General features: G+C 39.7%; 1 protein-coding gene across 3 annotated transcripts in view; it reads right to left on the bottom strand.

Moving 5' to 3' along the window:
- Positions 1 to 938: 938 nt before the first annotated feature.
- The window catches only part of SNAP25 (synaptosome associated protein 25), an 84,421-nt gene continuing 73,628 nt past the window's right edge, over positions 939 to 11,731 (bottom strand). For all 3 annotated transcript variants that reach the window (XM_015081527.3, XM_015081526.3, XM_015081525.3), the window contains 3 exons: positions 11,114 to 11,239; positions 8,236 to 8,380; positions 939 to 2,242 (listed from right to left, as the gene is read on the bottom strand). In XM_015081527.3, the coding sequence (XP_014937013.1) occupies positions 2,174 to 2,242; positions 8,236 to 8,380; positions 11,114 to 11,239 (340 nt within the window). In that variant the 3' untranslated portion in view covers positions 939 to 2,173. The remainder of the gene's footprint in view (positions 2,243 to 8,235; positions 8,381 to 11,113; positions 11,240 to 11,731) is intronic.

Below are 11,731 nucleotides of genomic sequence, written 5' to 3'. Positions count from 1 at the left end.
TGGTAACAATGATGACGTAAAAAGAACTGGAAACATGTCTGCACAAAGACTTGCACATGAACGTCCATAGCAGCCTAACTCATAATAGCCAAAAAGTGGGAACGACTTGAATGTCCGTCAATGGATGAATGGGCAAACAAAATGCGGTAGCCACACACAATGGATATTATTTGGCCTTAAAAGGAATGGGGTTCTGTTACATGCTACAACATGGATGAACTTTGAAAACATTATGATAAGTAAAAGAAGCTGGACACAAAGCCACCACATACTGTATAATTCCATTTATATGAAATGTTCAAACAGGCAAATCTATAGAGACAGAACATAAACTAGAGGTTGCCTATGGCTGGTGGGAGTGGTATGGGAGTGACTGCTAATAGGTATGGGGTTTCTTTTTGGGGTGATAAAAATATTCTAATACTAGATTGTGCAACTCTGTGAATATACTAAAAACCATTGAATTATATACTTCAAATGGGTGAATTGTATAATACATCAATAAAGCTGTTAAAAAAAAGCGGGGGTATCAGCAATGTGGTTGTGGAGGGTTCACTTTTGGTGTGTGGGAGAGGAAGGAAGAGTTGACTGATACCCGATATACCTAAATCTATGTTGGGTCAAGTCTGAGTACCACAGATTTTTTCCATAGACATTTTTTCTATCTTCTGGAAAACTACATTTTCGCACATAGCTGACACTGAATTGACACACAAGTATTTCTGAAACAGATTATAAAAATCAAGCCAAGTGTCACCCGCCATTGGAATCGTGTCTAAAAGGAACATTTTTTTTTATACAGTGTTCTTTTTCCCCCATACAGTGTTCTCAGCATGCAGAACTGCTTTTTCGGAGCAATGGGATGGAGGAGCCAGGCTTCCCCTTCTCATGTGATTGCAAAATCAGACGGAGTCCATGAAGAAATTAAAGCAGACATCTGAGGTCTATAATTTTTAATAATTTTAAACTAGCTACAAAATGTCAATCACTTCACAAACTGACAGAGGAGACAGGAGGAATTTAATATTACATGCTGTAATGATATTTATCTCACAGTTTATCTATATTTCATTCATTTATATTATTTTTTTTAAGATTTATCAGCTACTAAATATCTCAGCAATTTGGTGTGCATAGCTCTAGATTAAGCAACAGAGAATTGTACTGATAACAAACCACAGGGGGAAATGGTGATTAAAAAGAGTCAGCCTTATAAAATTTACATCTCCACACTGTTTCACAGCAAGATTGCTTTCTCCAAAACATAGCCTTCAAAAGCAGCAAACAAATCCTATATTACATTCATTTGACATAGTTCATCTAAACGTATATTTTGCTGGAAATGATTAAGTGGTGAGTGTGTCAAATCCATCTTTTTTTTTAATTCTTTTTTTTAAAAAAAGGATGATTATGATTAATAAGTCTATATATTGACAGAAAGAAAGTGACACTACTTCAGTTTTGCTGGTATAACTTAATCTTGACAGTGTCTCAATACTGAGCATGCTTTGTTGTTTTGTTGTTTCTGTTGGTGTGTGTGTGTGTGTGTGTGTGTGTGTGTTTTCTCATCAGTATGCTACTGTCATGGAAAGATTTTGTTTAAGTAGGAATCTAAAAATCTATTTAGTTCTCATGCATAAATGCATAAATCACATCACTTTTAGTGCAATGCCTGTTATGTAATTCCACATTGTCTAATCATGAAATCATAAAGACAGATGACAGCCATGAGGAACCAAGGACAGCAAATTTTGAGAGTTTCAGAGCCTGACACCCAAGGAAAGGACAGTGGCAGTAGCTCTGTGGAATGTCACAGTTTTACAAGAACAATACTGCGTATTGAAAGAATCAACAGCACATTGAGCATTCCTAAATTGTTGTCATTCAGCAAACACCACTGAGGAGAGAAAAGGAAAAATGAAACCCAAGACATCTTATGTAGGTAGTTAGAGCCACCAAATGACTACTATATACAACCTTTGGAAAGAAAGAGACCCAGAAAGAACAAAACACATAATATTGTTTGGAAGGTGATGAATGACACAAGACAACATTCACAATGGGAGTGGACTGATGTGTGTATGTGTGCAGACCTACTAGGTAATACGATGAGAAAAGCATGAAGGTGCTATTTTGCCCAACAGCATTTGGAAGAGAACACAGGTGGGCACATTTAACCACTCCCCAGCATCTTTGTTGCACGTTGGTTGGCCTCATCAATTCTGGTTTTGTTGGAATCAGCCTAGAAAAAGGGAAAAGAAAACACAATTCAGGTTACCTTTTGACATTCCATTCTTCCTTCTTGGTCTATTGAAGTGCCCCCTTCTTGAATGAAGGCATCTTGAAACTCCCCCAGTCAGAATTAACCCTCTCTTCTCTTGTGATTCCCGAACCATTTCCTGTGGCTCTACTTAGACATGATCAAAGAAGCTTGATCTTAGCTCTCATGACTGTTTAAACCTACCAGAGGTTATCCTTTTAAGGACAGTGTTACATCATTTATCTTTCTATCCTGGAATGACACCCAATGACTTCTATGTTAGGTATTCACATCTGTTGGATTGAGTTGAATTACCACCACTTACACAGTTGGATTCAAATCATGGCTACCTTATTAGCAGTATCATTTTGGGCCAATTACATAACATCTTGGGGCCTCAGCTTTCTTGTCCATAAGCTGGGAATAAAAAAGAATATTGCTAACAACCATGAGTGTCTATTATATCCCATTCATTCAACTTTGACAACATCAAGATTAATATCAACTATGAGATGTATATTATTATTAATTCTTTTATATTATTATTAATTCATTTTTCCCAATGAGGAAACCAGGGAGCCTGGAGTCAGAGTCCACACTGGTAATCATTATGTTAATCATTATAGTACCTAGGTCTGCTGTGAAAATGAAATGAGTTTATATATATAATATGTTAGAATAATTTTTTACAAAGATTAAGTACTCAATATATCTTATCTTGCAATTATAGTAATTGGATGAAAACTTGACTTGTTTTAGGGATGTTTAATAATTTTAGGCCTCAGGGCACCTGGGTGGCTCAGTCAGCTAAGTGTCCGACTCCAGCTCAGGTCATGATGTCATGGTTTGTGAGTTTGAGCCATGCGTCGGGCTCTGTGCTGACAGCTTAGAGCCTGGAGCCTGCTTTGGATTCCGTGTCTCCCTCTCTGCCCCTCTCCCATTCACCTCTGTCTTTCTCTCTCTCAAAAATAAATACAAAAAAATTATTTTAGGCCTCATTTCTGAAGACTCACTCCTGTAAGCCTGATAATTGCCTTTTTTTTTTTATTAAAGTAGGCTCCACGCCCCATATGGGGCTTGAACTCATGACCCCAAGATCAAGAGTTACATGCTCTACTGGCTGAACGAGTCAGGTGCCCCTTATAATTCGTTGACTTGTTTTAACAAGGGGACTTTTATCATAATTTTATGCCTTGACTGATCTCACTGCCTGGGTTACCTTTTGCTGTATATATAGCATGAAACCCAGAGTTGCTACCATAATAAACTTTTAAACCCCAGAAAATGAAGTATTCCCAACACCACTGAGAAAGGTATGAGTCAGCAAGCAGAGGCAAATATGAAGATTCTGTTTAGGCTGTTGTTTTGTCCCAGAGTGATTGGTAATGGTGTCTGCCCCTCCCCAGCCTCAGAAGAGAAGCAGGAAGCCGAGAAGCAGTGTGGGAAACAACTGTTTTTCTATCAACCAGTATTTATTCACTGATTACTGATTTTGCATCTACTATGGTACTTGGTACTTTCCTGCCTCCACCAAATTGGATATTCTTTATTCAGTTTAATTGTGAATTCCCAGCACAATTAGAGTTACCAACATTCAACTAGAAATTTGCCAAGTTAAAATACAAATATTGCTAGATTACTGTAATTCTGAATTATCTGGCAATAGCTTCCTACCATCTGTTTGGATAACCAAAAGTTGACTTTCAAAACAGGTAAGAACATTAATTTGCCTTGATTGTTTTGATCTATAGACTCATATTCTGGACCTTAGTTTACTGATTTGGAAAATAGGTATTCTTTCCAATTTTACTTGGTTCCTAAATCTTCCCTCTTTAGCTATAAATTCTATCAGAAATAATGACCCTTTGGTGCAAAGGAAAATTAAAGGCTCAGACCAGTGTGAAATGTTCCTGCAGATTGAATTATGCTATTTTTTCCAGACTATACACTGAGGAAAGCTCAAATGAAGAAAATCATTCATTTGAAAATGGGTGGCATTTCTGGAGGTAAACATTGTAGAAACTCTTGCATTAAGAATGCACTGGTGAGCCTTCACCTGGTGGTGAAAAGGGATATTTTGAAGTATAACATGAGGTTATTCTTTGGATATCGTCAAAGGTTCTGGAACAGACCTATGTTCAATAAACATCTGTGATTTCCACTTAAATTTTCTCTGAAGCAATCAAAATTCAAGCCCATATATCTGATGCAAAAGGTTCTACCTCTTTATTGTATAACAGAAATAGGATCTTTTAGGAAAAAAATCCTGAGGTAATCTCCTTTTAGATGTCTTCCTGGTATTTGGAGAATGCCTGTGTTCATTCTGTTTATACGCTTTAGGACTGTATTTATGGAATATAGCCCACCCCAGTTTTCACATTTCTATTTAGAGAATCTTAAGCTTGCTGGCATACCCAATATGCTACATGATTTGCCCTGTGAGAAAGCAAGGATGACCCCCCCCGCCCCCCACTGAGCCAGTAAGAGTTAGAAGGAGCTCATTAGCCCACCACCCTTCTGAACACTCTAGAAATATCAGCTTCAGACCATGGCAGGTAGCTTTTAGGCCCCTGCTCGGAATGCCAGAAGTAGATGTTTATTACCCTACATGGCAGCCCATTCTCATCTGAGGTTTGAACTGGTTCCTTATTATCTTCCAGATGAAAAAATCAGGTCACGAAGCTGGTGAGTGCTGTTGGAACCTGAGGTCTTAGTTTTCAAATGCTGTGTTTCCTCATTGATAGGAGAATTCAAGGAATGCTAAAAGCTTCAGCTTCACTGTATTTCACTGTGTGTGTGGCATCTACTGCTGACAACTTTAGATACTTTCTTCCTTTTTTTCTTTCTTGTTGGTTTTTTTTAAATTTTTTTTTTAGGGAGAAAGAGAGAGAATGCACAAGCAGAAAAGAGTGGCAGGGGGAGACACAGACAGAGACAAAATCCCAAGCAGGCTCCACACTCAGCACAGAGCCCCATGTGGGGCCTGATCCCATGACCCTGGGATCATGACCTGAGCTGAAATCAAGAGTCACTCAACCAACCCAGCTACCCAGTTGCCCCTACCACCAACACTGACAACTTTAAATCAAAGTTTGAATACCCGGGCACCTGGGTGGCTCAGTTGGTTGTGTCCGACTTCGGTTCAGGTCATGATCTCACAGTTTGTGGGTTTAAGCCCCGCGTCAGGTTCTTTGGTGACAACTCAGAACCTGGAGCCTGCTTCTCTGCCTCTCTCTCTGTCCCTCCCTCACTCATGCTTTCTCTCTTTCTTTCTCTCTCTCTCTCTCTCTCAAAAATAAATAACATTAAAAAAAATTCAAAGTTTGAATACCACTATTTCCTGAGCAACATAAAACAACTAATATAAACTTGCCCCATTTTAGTAGTTTTCTGAAAGAACTGTACCATTTTAACCTTAGAAGATTGTATATATATATAAATAACTCAAAGCAGAAAGCAAGGTTTTTAAATAGACAAAGTAATTTCTTGACAGTCCACGGGGATGTATTAAAATTACATTGCTTTGGGTGCACCTGGGTGGTTAAGTGTTCCACTTCAGCTCAGGTCATGATCTCACAGTTTGTGAGTTCGAGCCCCACATTGGGTTCTCTGCTGTTAGTACAGAGCCCACTTTGCCTCATCTGACTCCTTCTCTCTCTGCCCCTCCCCCACTCATGCTTGCTTGCTCTCCCTCAAAAACAAATAGACATAAAAAAAATTACATTGTTTTGGACTTCCCAAACTTCACTATCAATCCAAGTGATGAGAAAGGATCATGATTGATGGGGTAGGGTGAAGGTTGTTGTTGGGGTCATGAGAGAATATGGGAGAAACATCAGAGGATTCTCTTTACTCTTACAGTGTGATTTTAATTTACTCTTAAATACACAGGAGACCTTCTAAACTGTTACCTGTTATCAGAAGTGAGAATTTACATGAGAAGGTAGAAGTCTATTAATAATTGTGCTGCTCATATAACATGTATCATTTGGGGCAACGCTGGGTTGAAATGGACTCTATCTAATCATGTTTAGATTATGAATTGGGGAGTAAGACCCAGGCTGGTTATTCGAAGGCAACTAGACCCCTTTCTCACTTCTTAAGCAATTCCACACCTAAAAGGATGATACAAACCATAACGGCTATTTCCCATCCACTTGCCTGCCTTCCAATTATACCTCATGGCTGCATATGTCTTTGTCCTTGTAGTAAATTGGGCCCCAAATGAAAGGTTTTCCCTAGAGAAGAGAACTAGAAATGCAAAGTGGCAAAATTAAGATGCCACTTGCCTTTCCAGGAACACTTTTTGTGCTTAAAGTCCAACTCCATCAATAAAGGTTTGACCCCTCTCTCTTAGTAAAAGTTCTCCTTCTGGAACTCTAATTGAGTTAGAGGTACATTATCTCTCTACATTCGTGAGTAAATTGGGTCCATTGACAGAAAATGAGTACTTCTTGTTTTTTCAAATCATTTCCTGATGGAAGGTGGTTCAGCAATTATTTCTTAGTTCATTTTTCTGGGCCATCATGGGCAGGTCAGTCTGTGTTGGCTCCAGTGCTTTTTGAAACTCTCAATATTGTTGTAAAATCTATTGATTTGCACAGCTTTAAAAGCTTTAGCATATCAAAGGCTCTTAGCAAGGATAAGTATGTCATGACTTGCAAAAGTCAGCAAAGCACAAGCTTTTTGCTAACCAGCACTGACATTTATATAGCTCAATATTGATCGGGCAAAATATTATGCAATCAGATATTTTTAATATGGGGCACATAGAGCACAATAAGGCAAAGTATTCCCTTTATGTCTACTTCCTTTTTCAAGTCTTGGGTTCCAAGAAACTCAGTATTTAGCCTTCTGATTCAAAGCATCCTTCTCTGCTCACCAAAGTGGAATGAATTATTTAGAAGAAACTCAGGGCTTCAGGCTCAGAACTTCAACATCCTCCAGGGAATAAAGTCATACAATATAAGATTAGCCAACTAGAATTGATTATAGATGCATGATGGCCACTAAACTTATAATGTATCTATTTCTTCCTGTTGTCATTTTGACATTTTAGGAGATTATAAGCAATATTCAGGACTCTATTGATTGGGGAGGGGACAGAATACAAGATCATAGAAAGTATGTCAGATTTGTATAGTGTGGGATATCAGGTTTTGGTGCCCCAAATCTTTTTATAAAAGCTACCCAGTGTTTCTTTCTGTTCTTTTCCAATCTCAAGCCCCCAAACCCATTCCTTCCCATTCTATTCTCTCCACTTTTCCTTATGCCTCTTGTTGACACCAGGGGGTTCAGTCTTAGAGCCACATCTGGTGTCCTTGTGTGAATTCAACTTCACCAGATTATGCTCTCTATTTTGAGATCTGGACATGTGAACTGCTGAACTAGAAAAGGAATGTGGGCCTTTTTGAACTATCATGAAAGCTTTGGCATTTATAAAATCAAAGCTCATATTCATTTTCTGGTTAAACTAAAGTAAGTACTCTTTCCCATATTTCCTGATTATATTCCTACATCATGTCTTGACAAGCTCCTAACCAACCTTCAAGGCTCAATTTGACTTTTATTTGGGAGACTGTCCTATAACTTAACTCTTGAAATCTTCCCTCATCTAACCCTACTTTGAATTTTATGTGTGGCTCTCTTGGCAAATTATATAAATTCATCTGGAGGCTCACTGCCTCCCATAGGCTGTGAGTTTCTTACTAGTGGGGATGATGTCCTTCTCATATTTATGTCCTTTGGTGCCTAGCACAATGCTTGAAATAGGAATATCTGCTAGATTCTACCCTCTTGTTTACTTATATGTTGGTGAATTTGTGTCTTGGAAAATAAGGGGAAACTTCCACCTATTGGTGTGCCTGAACCCAGTATCACGGCTTGAGGGTCTTATTATGTCCTTCATCCTTCCTCAGTGGTTATTTCAGAAGAAGTAATGAACAGTGGAAACTTGTTAACTGCCACAAGCTTACCTTCTCCATGATCCTGTCGATCTGGCGATTCTGTGTATCAATCTCATTGCCCATATCCAGGGCCATGTGACGGAGGTTCCCAATGATACCGCTCACCTGCTCCAGATTTTCATCCATTTCATTTTCTCGGGCATCATTTGTTACCCTGGGAGTCAAAATGGCAATTTTTAGAAGGTAGAATGTGAGAAAAATCTCAAATACCAAGGACTCAAAGCTTAGGGAAAATCTGTAGACGCCTAGGTATCAATCCTATCTACCTTCACTCTGTTCAATATGAGAACATTTTAGCTTTTATACATTAGAAAATAATTTTTTTTTAATTTTTTTAACGTTTATTTATTTTTGAGACAGAGAGAGAGCATGAACGGGGGAGGGTCAGAGAGAGGTAGACACAGAGTCCGAAACAGGCTCCAGGCTCTAGGCTCTGAGCTGTCAGCACAGAGCCTGACGCGGGGCTCGAACCCACGGACCGCGAGATCATGGCCTGAGCCGAAGCCGGCCGCTTAACCGACTGAGCCACCCAGGCGCCCCGAAAATAATTTTTTTTAATATTTAAGTAATCTCTACACCCAACGTGGGGCTCGAACCCACAACCCCAAGATCAAGAGTCACATGTTCCACTGACTGAGTCAGCCAGGTGCCCCTACGATAGAAAATAATCTTTAAATTTCATTTTTGAACGCTTGAGTTTATAAAGAAGGCATATTAAATAGATTATCTACTTCTCTCATTTCCACCAGCTCATCGCTTCCTCTCTTCATATGTTTATCTCAAGTTTCATTTTTTAAGAATAAAGTCATTTTAGTTGGGAGCATTATAAGTTGGAGAATGAAGATGGAACTAGTTAGAAACTGTATTTTCCTTCTGAGATGTCAACCAACGTCTCCAAGAGTTAAATTTAGAATGAAAGAAAAGGCTTATTGTGTTAAGTCAGAGAATTTCTCTGCTCATGTTCTTCCCCATTTGGAACAAACATCCATGGGAAGGGTAATGATAATTACAGTCTGCCCCTTAATCCAGCTTGCTCCCAAGAACTCCAAAGGGAGCTACTTGTTCAAGATGATTTCTATTTGCTCAGATTTCAATGCAATGGGGGTTTTGGTGGCATTGCAAATGGGTGATTTCAAGGGAAGAAATTGCGATAAAAGATTATTGTCCCATTTTGGGGAGGAAGGAGTTGGCTCTCAAAGTGCCTTACCATCTTGCCATTTTTTCATAGCTCAGCTTGAAAGTTACAAAGGTAGTAGCTCTTTATTGCAAGTGGTAAGTACTCATTCTAGAATGTACTGGCTAATTAACATTTTACCACTGCAGATGGTGATAGCCTAAAAATGTCCAGAGGGGTAAAAAACCCATTCCCCATGGTAACCTCCAGAGATGACTGTTTCATTAAAGTTTTTAAAGCAGACGAGACCAGGGGAAATTAAAGGAGAACTTCCTAGCTTTTTAACATAAAAGTTTATTTTAATGATCATCAGCAGCTAAGGCCTGCTTCTAGTTCTATGATTCTCAACAACAAATCACCTGAGCTTTAAAAACCACACATGCCTGGGTCTCACTACTAGAGATTCTGATTCAGTTGGTGTAGGTTAGGCTCAAGTCCCGATGTTTAAAAAAAAATAGCCTCAGGTACTCAAATGTGCACCCAGGATTGAGAACGCTTGGTCTAGTTTCCCTGGGAGCAAACAGAAGCAAGAATAGAATTGTCAACTATGAGGCTTTAAAGACCTTATACCTAAGTGACAGTAAGCTGTCACTTGAATCTGGATTATTGGTTGGTAATATCAGCTACAATGGTCCAGGAACAGATAGATGTGTAACTATCTGTACACCACTCTAGTCAATGGTACCCTAGTCACTGCTGTGCTCCATAGTAGCCTGTAAAAGGGAATCGTTTTTTTTTCCCCCTTTTCTTTTTAACAACAGGAATATTTGTCATTATTATTTTGTTTCCTAGTCTCCTGAGAGCTGAATTCTGGATAGGCAGATCTGTGTAATTTGAGATTTTTAAATGGGTATTTAAAGGTCTCAAAGGAAATAAGAAGTCAGGTATGCTTGTTATTCTCTATTTGTACCCCCAGATCCATTGTTTGACTGGTTTTGCTCTCTCCCCAGAGATGCTGGCCTCTCTACAACTACATCGCCCAGCTTCTCTTACCCTCCAGCTAGACTTTGGTGGTGACCAGTGAGATACTGGAGGGCAAGAGGAGACAGGAGTGAGGGCACTTATTTCCCTTTCTCGTTTCCTGCTGGTTTTGCAACAGCTGCATTTCTCTACAGTCTCTCACCCACAGTGGTAACTATTGTCAGGTTCTAACAATAGCTCCTGTCCCTTTAGGACTCTTCCTGCTGCTGCTAGTCCACAAGTGATTTACTATTGCTTGTTATTAGCCCTGCCCATGCCTCTATAAACAATCTCTTTAGTAAGTTCTGTTCAATTAAGTTTGTGGAATGAGATAGATGCCCATTTTCTGCTGCACTGATACTGGATGTGGTCACATGACCTGCTTTGTCTGATGAAACTGGCAAAGCTGACAAGGTTTGTGGTAAGTGCTTGTGCGTTGGAGCACAATGCTTGGAATGCTGCCACCACGACGTCAGAAACCAGGGCTTTTCTGCTGGAGGGACTACACGGAAGAGAATGAGGTGCCCTGCCCAGCCAACCAACAGACAAATGAGTGAGACCATCTTGGGTGATCCTGCGCCAGTCTGCATGTAATGAGGGAGCCCAAGAGGGGCTCTTGGAAGAACTGTCCAGCCAACATACATATTTATAAGTAACCAGTAAAATGGTTGTTGCTTTAAGAACCACTCAGCTTGGGGTGATTTGTTACTCAATAATAGATAACTGCTATAGGACTGGCTGCACACAGCTCACCTCCGAATGAAGCCACCACTGATGGCCATCTGCTCCCGTTCATCCACCACACGAGCAGGCTGGCTGGCCACCACTCCGTCCTGATTATTACCCCAGGCTTTTTTGTAAGCATCACTTGATTTAAGCCTATGCAAAAGAGAGGGTGAGTGACAAGGCAAGGGGGTGGAGCATCAAGCTCACAACAATGGTTACCTCTTCAAGCGAAGAACCGAACCAAGCAAATGGGTTTTAATTTGAGGCATTAGAGAATACCGATATATCATAATCTGGACCGAAACAGTTGGCCACCACCATGCCTCAGCTACTCAGCATTTCATTTCCAATTGAGCCAATTGCAATTGTCTAGACTGTAACCTTTGCCCCAAAGGTTGTTCTTGTTTTGGTTTCTTTTTGCAGTTTCGTTGGATTTAAGACAAAGATTAAGGTAGCTGGAGGACATTCAGTTCTATTTCAGTGGCATGGTTATATTTTGAGACACAAAACACACAGAAAAACATACTGGCAGACAGACACATAACAAGACTGCCAAGTAGAGTGTGTACATCACACCACAGCAACACACTGTCATCAAGAAAAACACACTTGACTGAGTTTTTACACACCATCATGCAGATTCCC

This window comes from Acinonyx jubatus, chromosome A3, assembly GCF_027475565.1.
Source record: "Acinonyx jubatus isolate Ajub_Pintada_27869175 chromosome A3, VMU_Ajub_asm_v1.0, whole genome shotgun sequence".
In the NCBI taxonomy this organism is placed as follows: domain Eukaryota; kingdom Metazoa; phylum Chordata; class Mammalia; order Carnivora; family Felidae; genus Acinonyx; species Acinonyx jubatus.
Note: the sequence above shows the minus strand (reverse complement) of the source record. Positions and strands in the feature narration are given on the sequence as shown.